We start from the raw sequence: 19,903 nt of genomic DNA on the forward strand, positions 1-19,903 counted from the left end.
TGTGTATGGAAACGTACTTTTATGCCCAAAAAATGCGTGTATGGACGAGATTTTATGCTTGTGTGAGGGCATAAAAATTCCCCATATGAGGGTGAGGAGATGACAGTCTTCCCGTTGCTAACTAACAAGAAGCATGGGGTATTGCAGCATGCAAATAGAAGAGCAAAGAATGGAGAGGTGTGGTGGAGCAGCTTGCCTAGTTCCTAGCTTCTTAATGGAGGAGGAAGGTGTGAGCTCCGATGGAAGAGATAGTTGGGCTTGGTCCAAGTCTCTTAAAACAAGAAAGGAGAGTGGAAAGAAACTAAGATTGATTGTAAGATCTATTTGTATACTTCCAACGACTTCTTGAAACTAGTACAAACCCCAAAGTGAAAAAACAATTGCAGCAAGGATTCACATGGAAACGCAACACAAAGTTCCCTTTGTGAAGAAGTCCTCCATAAACAAGAGGGGTTTAGAAGCTTGCTTTTTGCACTTGAAGCTTAGTGATCTCTTGCTACCTTGAATTTCCATGAAATCAGCTCCAAGAAATCCATTGGAGCCAAAGAATAAAATTAAACATTCAAGTTTGAAAATGATCAAACTTTTTACTACAAGGCCTATTTGTAAGGATATACATAAGTTACAAACACAACCAATTCGAGATACGTCACTCTCCTTTCAAAACTTGAAATAAGCTCTCAAGTACAACTTAAAGCCTGGACCCTCTGGTCTTCGAGCAAATGAATAGTAGATCTAGTACATTCTGCCCATTTTTGAAAATTTTCCAACTCAAAAAATCATGGGAAATTTTTCGATCCCCTGGCAGCAGATACATGATCCTGTGCAAAAATGTGCTGTTAGTCTACAAACAAAAACCAGAACGACAAAATGAAAAATGTCTGCACAGCCTCCATACACAACAGAGTTGATAGTCAAAAGCTGAAAAAATAATCACGTAGTGCGGATACTGGGGGTGGGCCCGCATGCATGAGAGAGAGAGAGAGAGAGAGAGAGAGAGAGCCTATTGACACCAAAACGAAGCCATCTGCCACCATTGAACAGGTTCAGAAACAATCAGATTCAAATCAACCAGACTGGTCATGATGAGCCAATTGAACTGTAAACCATTCTAGTGTCAAAATCTTTTGAATAAGCCAGAAAAAGGGCTATATAAGTGAACCCAAGAGAGACCCCTCTCAACTTCATGTTTAAGAGCAAAACAATTCAAACGATAGGCAATCCATCATCACGCACTCCACCTATGCATTACAATACAACTAGAAACAGGAGAAGAAGTTCATAATAGACATGCATTTATCCAGTTTGGTAAAGTAGCCCTGGGACAATAGCTAAACTTTGTAAAGACTGCAGTCTGCATGTTGCAAGGCTTTGAAATCTCTTGCATAAAAAATTGCAGCCCTAGTCGATAGGCAGCACATAAAAAGTGTAAACAATATACACTAGCATGAGGACCTAAAAGTGCCATAAGTGAACATACTTTCAACATGGTTCCACCAAGAGGGAAGTCCTTTTGGATGCAGGAGGTTCTTGACCCTAAGCAGGTCATTCTTCATCAATAAAGATGTGGTATCAATGCCATGCCATACAGTACCAATCAAGTTCAAGGGTTCAGTGAGCCAGACTATTTTGCTTGATGAGGATCTGAGAGGAGGGTGAGACATGACCAGCATCACCAACACCAACCCAATCGATTGGCAATAACAGATCCGCAACCCACTTACTGACCAGCCCCAACCTGGCCATGCTCCCTTCACAGGCTGACACAAGGAGTCAGCCCTTTTAATTCATTCTCTCCATCTCCATATTGCAGAAAGCAGCCCCAAGACAGCACATGCAGCTTGTGACTAGGGAGAATCAACTGTCCCAATGTGATTCCAACCTTGAAGGAAGACTCGGGTGGTATTTTCCTTGGAATCTAACCCCTAGGGCACTGTATTGTTCTTAAGATTTCGATGTTGTTTTGCTTTCTGAAATGATTGACTCTAACCCTAGCCAAAGGTAGTCTAACACCAGCTACATTGGGTCTAAAGCCATCTGATGTATTTCTATCATTTATCATGCGGCAATCTAGAAGAGCAGTGCATTGCAGAGATTCATACAGGTTGCCTTTTGCCCCATCTAGTGGCTGCAGAAAGGAGCAGCAAGGAGGTCAAGAAACAGAACACAACAGTACCTTACCTTTGGCTGTCCCACCACAGCAGCAAGAACGTCTGTTTGAAGGGCATCTTCAGCCCACTGAAGCTCTTGGAGAGCACAAAGGCTGACAGTATTTTGAAGGTGCCAGGACGTAGGAGAACAGTTTTGTGGTGCCAGGGGTCCATCTAGGTGTACTTTATCTGCTAGATGGTGGCGCATACTGCATACCTTTGTACAAGGTTTTGTCCATCTTTGGAGCAATACATATTTAATGTTTCTAATCTCATGTACATGGTTCATTAACTGTCTGTATCTATCTATATTCACGTATGTACATAATAAAGAAAAGGAGTGAGATTTGAGTTAGTACTATTCCAATTTATGGGCTATGTTCTAACAATCTTCCGCTGCAGGAGTGTTGGCTACACCAAGCAATCCCATGTCTGTTTTCTGACATGGTATCAGAGCCATGAGGGAGACTTACAAGTGCAGGAAGCTTGAAGATAAGAACCTGTGGAATGAGATCTCAATTCAGGCTTGTAGAAATCATCTCCCACATCGGAAGGACAGGTACCCTTGCGAGGAGGGCCATCAAGAGTCAGACAAGTGTCCCTTAAACTAAAGGTCCTGAAAAGTACTTACTCCTCCTAACCATTTCACATCCTCGTTATAACCAGTAGACTTTCCATCCCAAGCTTTGGAGACTTGGAAAGCTTGATGGTACAAATTACCCTCTCTGGAAGATGAAGAGCCTGAGCCATCTTGTGTAAAGATGATATGGGAGATTACGACACGAATGGAGCAAAGGCCTTGCCGAGGCAGGGGTGACACTAGCAGATCCTAATGCAATCAAGAAAGGTTACTGCATGGTACAGAGGCCCCAGTCATAATCATTGGCATGACTACAGACCCGGTCCTTCTGCATATTCAGCTAGCGGACACAACATCCCAAGCATGGACCAATGAGATCAACAACGCAGCTAGAATCCTGAACCTCGAGCTAGAACTCTACAACAAGCATGTGGAGGAGGGGGACTCGGTACAAGATCGCATCACTAAGATGAAGGTAGTAAGGACTCACCTATCAGCAGTTGGTCAACAAACAGATTCGGCTAGGCTTTTGCTTGGCAGGCTTCCAATCATAGTTTTTTCCGTACGTTACCATGCGCATACGTCATACGAGTATGTAAGTATGATTGGAGTATGGATCAGCCCCTAGGGCTGAAACATATGTGACCCTAATTTTATGCAAAAACATTTAGAAAATATACATTGTACACATTACATTGACATAGAGCTAAAAAACTTTCAACTTCAAACTTGTATTAATATTAAAGTCATGAATCATGATTCATGAAAGTTCAAAGAGTCCAGCCTCAAGACAGTGTCATCTGGAATCTGGATTCTGATACGTAGTGTCAATGATAGATCAATACTACACCAAACATCATGATCAAAGGTAGTAGGTAGTAGAAACTTGGAAGTAGGTACTACACCAAAACATCAAAGGCAAAACATCATATAAGAAAAGGCTGCCACAGCCCGGAAATAAAGCTGAAAATTGAAATGCATCACAATTCACAACCGATGAGGCTCAAGCCTCAAGCTGCATCCTCATCCTCATTCTCTTGCCCATCCTCATCCTCATCCTCATCCTCATCATCATCTGCATCAGTGCCATCCTCCTCCTCCTCCTTGAGACCATCCTTGAGGCCAACTACAGCCAAAGTCGGCCAACAGTGTACGGAATATAGCGTATGGATTAGAGTAGTGCTAAAAAATGGGTTTTCCAAGGTTTTGGCTAGGCACAAAATCGATCCCCCCTCCCCCCACCCCAAATAAACGCCCCAACCCAAAAACAAAAACCACAGCAAACAAACCCCCCAAAAAAATTAAAATAAATAAAATAAAAAACGTACGGAAGGCTGCACGGAATACGGTACGTATGGACGTATGGATGGAGTACGGAAAAATGTCCGTATGCATACGGACCTAACTATGCTTCCAATGAGTTAAAGGTTTTGTGAGAACCATGATTGTCGGGCAACATCAGCATGCTCAAAGAGCTAATGCCCCTACTTCTGTAGGAAGCTCATGAGAGGAAGTTCGACGGATCTAATGACAAAGCCTTTGTTGCAAAATACAAGATCAAAGGCATAGGAAAGGGCAAGCTTGGCAACAACAAGCCCAACAAGAAGAGAGATGATAAATCCGAAGATGAGGAGGATTCTTCAATCTAGTGGAAGCAAGAAGCAGAAGAAATGCTTCTATTGCGACCAGCCCGTCATGTGAACCTGTTTTTACGCCTAACATGAGAGATGATATGGTGAGTCAGGACCAGAGGCCTTTGTGAAGGTGGAGGACAGCACTGTTTGATTAAGATGTTTTGGGAACAAATATGACACCACTTGCATAGGGGAGGTGTCTTTGTGGAGAATTCAAGGATCAAAGTCAGAGGAGTACAGGATGGATGCTCTGGGTGCCTCCGGTGGTGCCTCGTTTGTTTTCAAAGCAAGCATTTGTGCGGTTGGATCAAATGGTATGTATATTTCCTTTGCATATATTTAGAATTCAGTTAGTTGTATTGTACATATTGTTTGCCATGTGTTTCTCAGCACTTGAAAGAATGGAAAGAGAAGACCTTCCCCCTTGTAAGCAAAAGCAGAAGACTATTGCAGAGGCCATCCTTGCTGCTGCATAACTTTTGTCAAGGACAGTGAGGATTGCTTTGAGAAGCAAGACTTTTTGACTGTAAACATATCTGCATAACTTTTGTCAAGGACAGTGAGGATTGCTTTGAGAGATCAGTATGATCTTTGTGTCCACACATGACAACGTTGCAGTTATTTTCACCAAAGCACTACCACGTGAAAAGTTTGAGGCATTTCGCAGTGCCCTGAACTTATATCCATTTGGTGATTGATCAGCCTTGTACATGACATTGGCACTGCAGGGGGGTGTTAGAATTATAAATATAATTCAGCAGTGACCAATGTAATTTAATAAGCTAGTTAGGGGCACTTTTCCCTCTTTAAGAGGTTTTTCCCCCTAACTGCAGTTAGTTCACTAACTATGGTTAGTGACTACTAAGGTTTTGTCACTAGGACAAAACCTTATCTCTCACTCATTGTGTTGTACTCTTCACACTCTTCTATTGCAACTCAGCTTTCAGCTTCCAAGCTTTCAGCTCTCACTCTCTTGCTCTCTCACTCTCCATTCTCTCACATTTGGTATCAGAGCATTTGATCCCGCTCCCTGCTTCTTCCCCGTTCAGCTCCAGCCTATAGTCTGTCGTACTGCTCCAGCTGCATCCGTACCTTCCGTACTTGCGGACTCGAAATCCGTACCGTACATACGTACCTTACCTGCTGTACCGTACCGTACCTACAGACTCGAAATCCGTACCATACCTGCTCGCCGTACATCGTGTACCGTACCTGTCGTACCTTACATGCGTCCGTACCGTAACGTCTGTACAACTCGCCGTCAAACTGTACGGTTCGCCGTACAGTGCCGTACCAGCCGTATAGCTCGCCGCCACCAACCGTACAGCTAGCTGTCTTCGTCTGTACTGTCAGCCGTACAGTACTTCCGTACTGCCAACTGTACCGTACCTACAGACTCGAAATCCGTACCATACCTGCTCGCCGTACACCGCGTACCGTACATGTCATACCTTACCTGCATCCGTACCGTAACGTCCGTACATCGCATCCGTACAGCTTGCCGTCAGACTGTACAGTTCGCCGTACATTGCCGTACCAACCGTACAGTTCGCCGCCACCAGCCGTACAACTAGCTGTCTTCGTCAGTACAGTCAACCGTACAGCACTTCCGTACTGTCAACCGTACAGCACTTCCGTACAGCAGGTAGTCCTTTGATTTCGTACAGGAGAAATTCGCAGGTGATCTTTGGCAGGCACATTTTGCAGACAGCCATTGTTTGGCTCAGTTTTTTGGGAGTACATTTGGGGCATTTTGTTTGTTGCAAACACTGCAATCATTTTGTAGCTTCAGAGCTACACTTGGAGCAAACATTGCAGATTTGGTCTGAAATTTGGGACTTTCTGCTGAAATTGCAAAATTTGGGGCTTTCTATACTTCTGCCCCTTTCTAGTTGCAATTTCAAGCTCGAAATTTGGGGCTTTCAGTTCTGCAGTATAATTTCTTGAAGAAATTTGTGGATTTTGTAATTACACTGCAATCTCACAATGAAATTTGGGGCTTTTGCAAACAGAGCGCAATTCTTGCAACATTTGGGGCTTCTGATCTATTGCCCCTTTCCGGTTGCAATTTCAGGCCTATTTTGGGGCTTTTGTGTTGGGAGAGCAATTTCTGGAGTTTTCAGTTCATACTACCTTTCTTGGAGTGTTTTGCAGCACTTTTGGCAAATTCTGGAGAGTTTTTGATGCTTGGACAGATTTTTGACAGTGCAAGTACAATAATCTGAGTTGCATTTACAGCCAGTGCTTGGCTGTGTTCTTTGAGAGTTGTGCATTTCATTCCCAGTAAGGGAATTCAGTTTTGTATCTGCTTAAATCTCTTTCTCAGATATGGCCCAACAAAATCAGAATGACTTCCAGTTTGGTGGTCTTTCACAGGAAGACAAGTTGGATGGTACCAACTACTCCCTCTGGAGTTTTATGGTACGCAATATTCTGATTTCTCGCAATTTATGGGATTATGTGAATGGGGGTGAGATCCGACCAGCAGGTATGGCACCTAATACCCCTCCTCAGCAAGGAGGTGGAAGACGTCGTGCACAAGGGGCAGCTGCAGAACAAGTTGTTGGTGCAGCTATAGCCACTACTCCAGATCAGAAGAGATGGGATTCACGGGATGCCTTAGCTTTGTCATGCATCTCTCTTTCAGTGAAAAGATTTATCATTCTGCATATCCGGTCGTGTAAGACCTCCAAGGTAGCGTGGGATATTTTAGAAAGCATGTATGCAGCCCGGAATGATGCAAGGGTATCTTTCTTGAAAAGAGAGTTAAGTAATACACATATGGAAGAGGGTGACTCCATGTCAGTCCACCTCACAAAGCTACAGGATCTCAGAGAGCAATTGTTAAATATAGATGAAATTATTCCTGATCCAGAGATGATTACAACCACTCTGAATTCTCTTCCTGAGTCTTATCTCAGCTTTCATACCTCGCTGAACTTATCATTGAGGGGGGGTGCAAATCCTCTCACTTTTCATGAGTTGATAGGACTTCTGCTTCAGGAAGAGCAGACCAGGAAAAACTTCGCTTCACGTGCAGGTGAACAAGCCATGCTCTCAAAGTTTAAATAAAAAACAAAGGGACAGGCAAAGACATCAGTAAATCAGCCTTCCAGTGGGTCAGGACAGCCTTCACAAAAGGCTAAAAATGATGCAAGTAAGCCCAAGAAGAAGGGTTTTTGTCACTACTGCAAAAAGCCAGGTCATCACATTGCAGAATGCAGGAAAAGGCTTGCAAAAGAGAAGAAAAACAGCTCCAGTATGGCTGTTTCAGATTCAGCTCCTCATGCATCTGACAGTGGGGATGCTGCAGGCAACTTTGTTGGACAGGATTATGCCTTTTTATCTTGCATTTCAAATTCTAGGCTGGCTGCTCCAGATGCTCGGGATAGTACAACCACTTGTAGTGATGATACATATGCATTTTTGACTTGCAGTTATGACTCTTCTACGGATGCATCTGCTTTCAGTGTCAATGAAACACTGAACACTTGGTATTTTGACAGCGGTGCATCCAAGCACATCACTTCTAGGAAGTGTCTTTTTACTTCCTTGCATCCACCTCCCGTTGGTAAGAAAGTCACTTGTGCCAACAACTCATCATACTCAGTACGTGGCACAGGAGATGTTGAGCTCACTGCCATTGATGGCTCAATTTTCAGAAGATGACCACCATCCGATCAATTATTGCAATGGCTGCACATTTCGAGTGGAATGTTCATCAGTTGGACATAAAAACAGCCTTCTTAAATGGGGACTTGCTGGAAGAGGTGTATGTCAAACAACCTCCGGGCTTTGAAATTACAGCAAATGCACTTCAAGTATGCAAGCTCAACAAAGCTTTATATGGGCTGAAACAGGCCCCTCATGCATGGTATGCCAAGATCCATGCCTTTTTGACCAGCAAGGGGCTGCACAATAGTCCTACTGAGAGCACCCTCTACATCAAGATGGATGGGGGGGAACTTTTACTCATCGTTCTTTATGTCGATGACTTACTGCTCACAGGGTCCAATGAAGACAAAATTGCAGATTTCAAAGCTGATTTGCAGACCAACTTTGACATGTCAGATTTGGGGCTGCTTCACTTTTATTTGGGGATCCAGTTCTTTCATGAGAGACGTGGCTCTCTTATGTCTCAGTCCAAGTACGTTCAAAAACTCTTGGACAAATTTAACATGCATGATTGTAAGCCCATAGCCACTCCCATGGAGCCGGGGCTGAAACTCACAATGCATGATGCAGGAGAATTAGTTGATGCCACACTTTACAGTCACGCTGTTGGATGCCTCATATATCTCTGCAACACTAGACCTAATATTCAGTTTGCAGTATCTCAGGTGAGTAGGTACATGCACAACCCAAAAACTATGCATTGGCAGGTAGTTAAGCGCATCTTCCTTTATTTGCAAGGCACGAAGTCTTTTGGCTTGCTATTTCCCAGGGGGGGTGACTTGCAGATGCATGCCTACAGTGATTCAGATTGGGCTGGTGATTATGATACTAGGCAGTCCACTAGTGGTAATTGTTTCTTTTTGGGTAAATCTTGCATTTCTTGGCTGAGCAAGAAACAATCTACAGTGGCTACCTCATCATGTGAAGCTGAGTACACGGCAGCTTTCACAGCAACAGTTGAATGTGTATGGCTGCGACGTCTATTTGCTGATCTTCATCTGTCTTTGGAGGGTCCTTCTCCACCAATTCTCACTGATAGTCAGAGTGCCATTGCAGTGGCAAAGAATCCAGTGTTTCATGCTCGCACGAAGCACATTGAGGTTCACTATCACTACGTCAGAGAGAAGTTGCATGCAGGAGAGATCAGTATGATCTTTGTGTCCACACATGACAACGTTGCAGATATTTTCACCAAAGCACTACCACGTGAAAAGTTTGAGGCATTTCGCAGTGCCCTGAACTTATATCCATTTGGTGATTGATCAGCCTTGTACATGACATTGGCACTGCAGGGGGGTGTTAGAATTATAGATATAATTCAGCAGTGACCAATGTAATTTAATAAGCTAGTTAGGGGCACTTTTCCCTCTTTAAGAGCTTTTTTCCCCTAACTGCAATTAGTTCACTAACTATGGTTAGTGACTACTAAGGTTTTGTCACTAGGACAAAACCTTATCTCTCACTCATTGTGTTGTACTCTTCACACTCTCTATTGCAACTCAGCTTTCAGCTTCCAAGCTTTCATCTCTCACTCTCTTGCTCTCTCTCACTCTCCATTCTCTCATAGTGAACTGGGCATGTGCATGAATCTGCTGAGCTGAGATACTACATACTGCAAGTCAGGTCTGGTGTGACATAAATAAATAAGGCATCCAACAACCTGCTGATAAAGAGTGATATCACATGGTGGGCTCCCATCATGAGCTGAGAATTTGAAGCCAGGGTCCACTGGAGTAGAGATTGGCTTGCAATCCTCAAACTGAAAACGATCAAGGAGCTGACCAATATACTTGGACTGAGACATCATGATACCCCCCTCAACATGAGCAAACTGAATGCCCAAATAATAATGGAGCTGTCCCATGTTTGACATGTCAAAAATCTGCTGCAAATCAGCCTTGAAAGATGCAATTTGCTGAGTATCTGGGCCCGTGATAAGCATATCATCCACACATAAAATCAGATCCACTCCCACGGAAATAAAGAGTGGGTTCTGTGGGACTGCTCTGAAAACCAAGGGATAGTAAGTGTGCATGAATTTTGGCATACCATGCCCTGGGTGCCTGCTTCAAACCATAAAGGGCTTTTCTAAGCCGGCATACCTTATTTTCAGAATTAACAACCTCAAAGCCAGGAGGTTGTGTGACATAGACTTCTTCCTACAGATCCCCATGAAGAAAGGCAGTCCTGATGTCAAGTTGATGCACTTGCCAATGATGATGGGCTCCAATGGCAATGACACATCGAATGGTAGTAATCCTGGATGTGGGAGCAAATGTCTCCTCAAAGTCAATGCCTTGTTGTTGGGCATACCCTTTTGCAACAAGACGGGCTTTGTATCGATCTATGCTGCCATCAGATTTCCTTTTTAATTTGTAGACCCACCGCGTTCCAATGGCATGCTTGCCAGGTGGGAGATCTACTAATTCCAAAGTGTCATTTTTTAAAATAGATTGTAACTCAGCTTTCATTGCATCCATCCACTCTTTGCTGTCAAAAGCATCTTTATGGCACAAAGACTCTTCATTGCAAGCTGTAGCAAGGAGTGCAAACTCAAGAAAGTGACCATGCTGTCTATTCCCTGATCTTGTCCGGGCAGCAAAAGGCTGATCTTGTTTGCTGTCCCTCAATGTGTCAAGAAGCCATCTGGGAACTTGCCTTTGCTGTCTATTGACAGCTCTTTCTTCAATGACTGCATCATGAGTAGTGGGATCATTTTGTGCCGGAAGAGAAACCTGCAAATCAGCATGAGGTGGTGGCTGATTATTGCTTAGTGGAGGGCCTGCAGGAGGCTCATGTTGCTGCTCAAAATCCTCTTCTGATGATGGTAGAGGTAACCAAGATTCAAAGGCATCAAACATGTCAATATCTGGCTTTGCTTTGCAGTCCACAAGAGGAGAAGCTGAATGTTCAGCAAAGATCACATCTCTACTGACAATAATCTTCCCAGTATTTGGTTGATATAACCGATACCCTCTGCTCTCCTGGCTGTAACCAATGAATATGCATTTGATTGCCTTGTCATCAAGCTTATGTCTCAGCTGAGATGGTAAATGAACATATGCAAGAGACCCAAAAACTTTCATGTGTGAAAGTGAAGACTTCCTACCTTACCATGCTTCATAAGGTGTAATAGTCTTTAATGCCCGTGTAGGTGATCTATTCAGCACATAGTTGGCACACATTACTGCATCAAGCCAAAATTTATTGGGCAAAGACTTGGCCTTAAGCATGCATCTAGCCATCTCCATTGTGGACCTGTTTTTCCTTTCAAAAACAGGATTCTGCTGAGGAGTGTAAGGAGTAGTGCATGAGTGAATAATGCCCCGTGAGGATAGAAATGCATCAAACTCCTTTGACATATACAAGATATACCCAGCAATACCTTGTGAAATCATCAATGAGAGTCATGAAATACTGGTATCCTCCAATGGCATTTGTCCTCATTGGGCCACAGACATCACTGTGTTGCAATTTCCTTTGTGAGAGTTTTGGACAATTCTTTTGAAAAGGAAATCGATGCATCTTACCCAAAAGACAACCCTCACACACATGTTTAGAAACTGTGTGAGTCTGAGGTACATCATTTGCCATCTGTTGTGAATGTAGCTTTGCAAGAGCTCTATAATTGAGATGGCCCATTCTCTCATGCCAAAGATGAGTGTCAGCAAGCTGTGAATCTAAAATAGCCAATGCTTCAATAGAAAGTGCAGCTGAATGATGATCGAGGTGATAAAGGCCTTTTTGCAAAGTGCCAGTGAGAACTATGGCATTGTCATCACGAAGATCATATACTAGGCATCTGTAGCCATCAAAAATTACTCTGAAACCTGAAGTAGCAATTGCTGAAATTGAAATCAAGTTGACTTCAATTCCAGGCACAAAAAGAACATTTGTCAGAGTGACAGGATGTGAGCTGCACATCTCCAACTCCTTTTACAGCATATGAAGCATTATTGGCACATGTAACAGTCCCCCCTCGAGGTGCATCATTAGCAGCAAAGAGTGCATCAACTTTGGAGGGATCAAATGAGCAATGGACAGCCCATGCCCAATCATCCTAAAGAGCATGTGCATGTGAAGCATCTGCTGGCTCATGGGATTCAATGGCATGTGAGGCATTAACTGTCAATCCTGCTTTCTTTTTCTCCGAAGCAATGCGCTTCCTGCATTCTGAAATGTCATGTCCAGGCTTGCGACAATAGTTGCATCTTTTCTTCTTTCCCTTCTCTGCTGTATTTTTAGATGCATGGGAGGAATTGCAGCTGCTATGCGTAGAGGAATTGCAGCTGCTGTGTGCAGATTTTGGCTTGCCCATAGGCTTGGAAGCCTTGCCTCTTCCTGTCTGCTGTGAAGCAAATGCATGATCAGGAATAATGGCTTGTCTATTAGCTCTACTTTGCTCTTCCTGCAAAAGCAAAGTAACTAGCTGATCAAAAGAATAGTAATCTGGATTACCCATGCCCACTAATCGAAGGGTTGTAGCAAACCCTTAATATGTATATGGTAGTCCATTCAATGTAGTACTGACAAGCTGTAAATTTGGCACCACCTCATCAATGTTGGCAAGCTGTTCCATGAGGTCCTTGACCTTTGTCAAGTATGCATCCATTGACTCACCTTCATTCATATTCACTTCCTGTAATTGCCTTCTCAAATATGCAACACGAGCTTCATTGCGAATCTGATATAGAGAAGCCAATTTATCCCAAGCATCCTTTGCTGTCCTGCAAGACTGGATGTGTGGAATAATGATTCTCTTACATGATAAAGCAATGCATGAATGTGCATTTGCATCTCTTGCATCCCATCTTGATTGTTCTTGAGTTGGAAAAGCAGCAGCAGCAGTGCTAGAGGAAGACGCATCAGGAGGAGTACCCCCTGCAAAAGAACCGGCAGTAGAAACAACCACTGTAGGATTGGCTGGCATCAGATCAGCCCCAGAAACAATATTCCACAAATGCTTTGCAACAAGAATATGTTTCATGAGATAAGACCACATCGGATAATTGGTGCCATCCAACTTATCATCTTCACGCAGAACTCCAAATAAATCTTGATTGTTCCCAGCCATAGCAACTGTGATAACCTGTAAAAGACCTGAAAACCCAAAAGCCCCAAGGCTATCACTGCAAAAAGCTGGCTGTCCCAAAAACGACAGCAAATATCTGCAAATTTCTGACCCAAATCAAAGGGCAAATGCAGATCTGACCCAAATGTGACTGTGACAGGCAATGTTCACTGCAAAAACAGCAAATTTGACAAAAGCCCCAAATTTATTGAGGGCAAATAGGCCAAAAAGAGGGCAAATTCAGAAAAGCCCCAAATTTTGCTGAAATTTTTGCAAATGTGACCCAATGTATGCAAATCTGAACCAATGTCCTGCAAATGTAACTGAATGTCCTGCAATCTGACCCAGAAATTGCAAACTAAATCCCAAAGCTCCAATATTCTTGCAAGAAATTGCAATCAAAGGAGGTGAAAGGAAATGAAAGCCCCAAATTTTCCAATGTCCTGCAAAAGCCCCAAATCTACAAATGTTTGTAGATGACTGCAGTGAGACCAAGGACCTGATTCCAGCCAATGCTAAAACAAGTACGGAACCTGTGGTGAAGCTGTGCGGAATACCCAGATCAAGTACAAGTTGTACGACTGATCTGTAGGTACGGTGCAAGTACCTTGCACGGTGTTTTTGCGCAGGTACAGCTGTACGGTGAAAGTACCTTGTACGACGAATAGCACTGAAGGTACGACAGATCTATCACTGCACCGTGCGTACGGCGAACTGCAGGTACAAGTACCTTGTACAACGATGGTACTGTTGTACGACGGATCTATCACTGCACCGTACGTACGGCGAACTGCAAGTACGGGTGTACGATTTCAGTACGGCGTACGGCAATGCACTATTTCAGTATGGCGACCCTCGATGCGCAGGTACGAGCCACTGATACCAGGCCTTCCGTACAACTGTACAGAAGGGAATGCAGATACACTTGTTGCTTGGGGAGCTGGATGCCTGGATTTTGGACAGCCGCTGAAGAGCCTTGAACAGGCTGAGAACGGCGCAGAAAACTTCCAATAAGCTATGGAGGGCTCGGGGCTAAGGAGAGCTGGAAGGCTAGAGCAATACCTGCTCTGATACCACTGAAGGTACGAGTCCAAGAGAGAGAGAAAGTGCAGGTACAAGACGAGTCGAAAGAGAAGTCACGTCAAACTTAGATAAGGTTGAAAAACACAAGTACAAAGTACTTGTACCTAGGCCTAGGACTAAGTGTCCTAGGTGTCACATAGGACTAAGTGTCCTATGTGGCATAGAAGGCACTAACACTATAAGTGCCTACACTTATGCCTACAAGGCACATACCATGGCCTATAGGGCATCACTAGAACCACCAAAAGATGGCCTACAATGAAACCAAGTACAAGACACCACACTGGCCCCAAACACTTGGCGCCCCTTCCGGTATTTATTTATTTCTTTAGGAATGAAATTGGTACATACAACAAGGGCTCTCCCTTGTGCTCTGCCCCACGGGCCATTCCACTGTCCAAGCCAAACCTTGGCCATAAACTGCATTCCATCCTAGTGCACACACTAGCACCCAAGTGCCAAGGCAAAGCTAAGGCATTCACCATTTGTCCATGACCAACTGTAAAAGTAACCAAGCATTCCACAAAGACTATAACCAACTGTGAATGACCAGGCATCCAGACACTTCCCAAAAATTTCCAAATGCAATCACATGACAAGGATAGCGACCAGAGGACTCAAACCAGCTTCAACTGACTTCAATGCAGCTCCGAAACACCTCCAGCAGCGACACATCTAGTGTCAAGGCTAGCAAGAGGAACTGGCAGCTAGGAGAGCGGAAGGCAGAGAGGGATTACAAGCTGGAATCAGAAAGAGAGAGACAGCAAGAGGATCACGGTTAGGAAAGGGAAGCTGAGCAGGCCGTACAGCAGCCTTTGGAATCCGGGCAGCAGCAGCAGCATTAATGACGTCCGTACAGCCAGCAAAGAAACGCCCGTACAGCCAGCAAAATCACTCGTACTAGCAGGAAAATCACCCGTACAGTCCGCCTTGGATCCCATACAACAGCACGTGAAAAGTCCGTACAATCAGCCTAGAAAAACGTGCATCTGTCCGTACAGTCAGCAGATTAACATCTGTACAACCTGCCTTGGGAGTCGTGAAACAGCCCGTACAGCAGGTACAGCAGCGATGGAAACTCCGTACAATCAACCTTGGGATTCGTGCAACTTGAAAGATCCCGTACAGCATGCGTTGAAAGGCCGTACAATCTGCCTTGGATCCCGTATAGCAGCACCAATGGGCCGTACAGTCCGTACGAGGCCTTTGATGAAGCACATGCAATCCGTACAGCTGCCTCGAAATGCGTGACAAACCCCAAGAAATGCGAGCAGGGGGGGCCTTTGGAAAGCGTGCCAAAACCTTTTTCTTTCCAAAAACGTATGAAGAACCTCCCGTAACGTTGAGGAGAGGAGTAAGGAAAGGAGAGGTTGTAGGTAGTGCATGAGGGAATGCCACGTGGCCCCCTCATTAAAGCTCTAACCCTTGCAAACCAATGGAACATTGGTTTGCCCCTCACACTAAAATCCTAACCCCTTCTAACCAATGAAACATTGGTTTCCTTGGGCCTAACTTTAAGACCCCTCTAAACCTTGCCTTGCCCCTAGCAAGTAGGCCTAGTGTGTGCACCTAGGGACTTCTGGGAAGTGTCTCTTCCCCTGGGCTAGCCCCCAAAGCCAAAGTTAGTCACGGTTCATAACTTCACGTCCCCGTGACATACCCTCCTCTTGAAACAGCAAACTATCACGTTTGCTGCTATAAACATAAACCACTAGCAATGATGATATGGTCTAGGAGAGCGCGCGTGTCCATCCATATATCAATGCATCATCCGTGTGGAGTGACTAGTACACTCATCATAGAAGTCCCATAGCAGATGTATTGTCAGCAAACAATACCTCGGGTGAGACATACAGTGTCACCAAGCGACTTCTAGATACCGTGAGCCTGTCTGTTGACAAGGGGGTGGAGGAACTACCCCCCTCTTGAGCATCAGGCAATGCTCTAGACCTATGCTCTGTTGAGCCTGAAGGAGCTACAACCGAAGTCAGCTCAAAGCACAACAACTGAGTGGACTACACCACTTTGAGTGAAATCTGCTAGTTCACTCGCCTCCAATAACTTGAACCACACACACATGGCAATAATGGATCCTAGGAACATAGATCCCGGTACTCGATATCATTTCAGACTTGCATCACTGCAAGCTGAATCGGTTCAGCCGATCTATGCTTGACTTGGATCCTTGTCTCATGGTTCAAATCAAAAACCAACTAGCATGTACTAAATGAATTTACTGCTCGAGCCATGCCGGGCAACAAGAGCATCCAAAACAGGCATGTGATACATGGATGTGCTGCTCTAGCCATGCCGGGCAACAAGAGCAATCCAACAGTAACAAGGACTACTTATTCTGCAATTTACCATTCAGCCTAGAAGAGGAGACTGTCCATCTTCTGACTGATACAAAAATCAACAAAACTAGCAAGGAAGAACCATCCTGCAAATTACCATGCAAAGCTAGCAAGGAATAAACATCCTGCAAATAACAAAGCAGCCTAGAAAGAGGAGACTCTCCAATTTCTAGCTGTTACAATTATTCATACCAATATTACTGCTTTTTACCAAAGGAAAACAAATCTCCTAGCACGCGTGGTTGTCCTTTTGCGCTTCTTGTGCTCCCATAGGTTGTTTCCGTTTACGATTGGGGCAATCTTTGGCCTGATGGCCCTCTTCTTTGCAAAGGAAACACTTTCCAGCTTCAAATAGGGCTTGCCGTTCCTCAGGAGACAATCTCTCTTTGGTACTGGGCTTACTATTAGGTCGCTTGTCCACATCAAACTTGACTTTGGTTGTCTTGACAAATTTCCTTTTCGTGAAAGAGTCATCCTGCTACTTACCTTTGAATCCTAGAGTCATCGCTTGCATGAGAGCATAGGTTGTAGTAGCATTCTCAATCAGTTGAGATATGTTGGAGACCTTTGTCTTGGTGCAATAGTCACGAAGCTCCTTTGGCAGTCCACAACAATACTTTTCCACCTGCTCAGACAATGATACGGTCCTAAACGAGCTGACTGGCAATAAGGCCTCCCAAAACTTTTTGTTATACTCTTCAAGATTCTTACAGTTTGCGGCATCCAGCCTATGCCATGCTGTCATTATATCTACTTCAAAAGTGGTGGTGAGCCAAGCAGATGAGAAAACTTGCTTGAACTCAATCCAAGTGTTAGGGGCTTTACCCTGCAAAAGCAAATTGGTCCACCATCGGAGTGCATTACCCTTCAAGAAGGTGGCTGCCTTTCGTACCTTGGAAGACTTTGTGAAATGACCACCGGAATAGGCAGCATAGGCAGCATCAAATTGTTGCACAAATGTCAGAGCCTTCAATCTATCTTGCATCGCATTGAAGGTTTCAAACTTCACAGCTGCCCCTCCCTCCTTATAATCTTTCAGCTTACCTTTGGGAGTAAGATTATCATAAGCTGGGGGCTGTAAATATGGTGGAGGCATCATGGATCCCATATTCTGTACCATATCGCCTATGCCCATGGTGGGGTTGACCATTCCGGATCCCATTCCTTGCATCTGTGGCACACTCCAAGTGTTGCTTATCATTCCTGGCATCCGTGTCTGCATACCGGGCTGCATCCCTATGTTTGCATACATCATACTGGCATTTGCAGGGGGCATTCCACCCTCCATATGCTGCTGCAAATTCTGCATTCCTGGCTGGAAACGACCCAAGTATGTACCAGGCATACCAAGCCCTTCGGTGGGCTGTCCCACCATTGACTGAAAAACCGATCCTCCGCCAAAATATCCTGGATGCTTCATGGGCTGAGGAAGGACTTGCTGTCCTTGATTAACTGAATGAAAAGTATTGACATTGCCCGCTACAGGGGTGACTGTGGGCATCTCTGGTGGCTGTTTACTGAAAGATACACGCCTCTGAGTCTTCTTATGCCTTGTCTGCTTCTTCTCAGCTGGCTTTTTGCTTCTAGGGGGAGCATTACCACCAGAATAAGCTTGCATAATCTCCAAGAAAGTCTGTTGCAGCTGTGACAGGGCTCCCACTGCGCTTTGCATTTGTAACTGAAAAAGGGCATTGGGATCAAGCTCCTCTATCTCATCATCCTCGTCCTGCGAATGCTCAGTGGCATGCTCGAGAGAAACATGCTGTCCCTCATCATTTTGCTCTTCTTCACCCTCACTGGTATTGTCCTCCTCATCAAAGCTGTCTGTTTCCTGCTCAGAGATAGTCAGTGATCTCTCGCGGTGCGACATGATTGTTGATGGTATGGCTGTAACAAAAAATGCAATGGGGCTTTCTTCACCCACTACTCCCAGGGCTCACCTCTGTAAGAAGATGGTGATGTCCCGGAAACGGAACCACTGTAACCGGCCTTCAGTTTCCTAAAGGACAGTAGACCATAACTTGCATTGCACTTTCATTATTCACAGCCACATCGCATCATTTCCAACCACTTAACTTTAAAAAATACCACTTAGAAACAACTTGAGAAATAACTGGATGGAGGCTAGAGTGCCCCTGCTCAATGAAACCAAGTACAAGACACCACACTGGCCCCAACCACTTGGCGCCCCTTCCGATATTTATTTATTTCTTTAGGAATGAAATTGGTACATACAACAAGGGCTCTCCCTTGTGCTCTGCCCCACCGGCCATTCCACTGTCCAAGCCAAACCTTGGCTATAAACTGCATTCCATCCTAGTGCACACACTAGCACCCAAGTGTCAAGGCAAAGCTAAGGCATTCACCATTTGTCCATGACCAACTGTAAAAGTAACCAAGCATTCCACAAAGACTGTAACCAACTGTGAATGACCAGGCAGCGACACATCTAGTGTTGAGGCTAGCAAGAGGAACTGGCAGCTAGGAGAGGGGAAGGCAGAGAGGGATTACAAGCTGGAATCAGAAAGAGAGAGAAAGAGCAAGAGAATCACGGTTAGGAAAGGGAAGCTGAGCAGGCCGTACAGCAGCCTTTGGAATCCGGGCAGCAGCAGCAGCATTAATGACGTCCGTACAGCCAGCAAAATTACTTGTACTAGCAGGAAAATCACCCGTACAGTCCGCCTTGGATCCCGTACAACAGCACGTGAAAAGTCCGTACAATCAGCCTAGAAAAACGTGCATCTGTCTGTACAGTCAGCAGATTAACATCCGTACAACCTGCCTTGGGAGTCGTGAAACAGCCCGTACAGCAGGTACAGCAGCGATGGAAACTCCGTACAATCAGCCTTGGGATTCATGCAACTTGAAAGATCCCGTACAGCATGCGTTGAAAGGCCGTACAATCTGCCTTGGATCCCGTACAGCAGCACCAATGGGCCGTACAGTCCGTACGAGGCCTTTGATGAAGCACATGCAGTCCGTACAGCTGCCTCGAAATGCGTGACAAACCCCAAGAAATGTGAGCAGGGGGGGCCTTTGGAAAGCATGCCAAAACCTTTTTCCTTCCAAAAACGTAGGAAGAACCTCCCATAACGTTGAGGAGAGGAGTAAGGAAAGGAGAGGTGGGAGGTAGTGCATGAGGGAATGCCACGTGGCCCCCTCATTAAAGCTCTAACCCTTGCAAATTGGTTTGCTACTCACACTAAAATCCTAACCCCTTCTAACCAATGAAACATTGGTTTCCTTGGGCCTAACTTTAAGACCTCTCTAAACCTTGCCTTGCCCCTAGCAAGTAGGCCTAGTGTGTGCACCTAGGGACTTCTGGGAAGTGTCTCTTCCCCTGGGCTAGCCCCCAA

The 19,903-nt window shown here is 44.8% G+C and overlaps 1 protein-coding gene across 1 annotated transcript in view; it reads right to left on the reverse strand.

Annotated features, from left to right (window-relative positions):
• Positions 1–452: 452 nt before the first annotated feature.
• Positions 453–19,903, reverse strand: part of LOC147904532 (protein MODIFIED TRANSPORT TO THE VACUOLE 1-like) — a 33,738-nt gene continuing 14,287 nt past the window's right edge. Inside the window, exon 5 of the mRNA XM_087387071.1 lies at positions 453–821. Within this exon, the coding sequence (XP_087243197.1) occupies positions 780–821 (42 nt within the window). The 3' untranslated portion in view covers positions 453–779. The remainder of the gene's footprint in view (positions 822–19,903) is intronic.

This window comes from Dipteris shenzhenensis, chromosome 2 (genome assembly GCF_047967505.1).
Source record: "Dipteris shenzhenensis isolate YYH24624 ecotype China chromosome 2, Dip_SZ_1.0, whole genome shotgun sequence".
NCBI lineage: Eukaryota > Viridiplantae > Streptophyta > Polypodiopsida > Gleicheniales > Dipteridaceae > Dipteris > Dipteris shenzhenensis.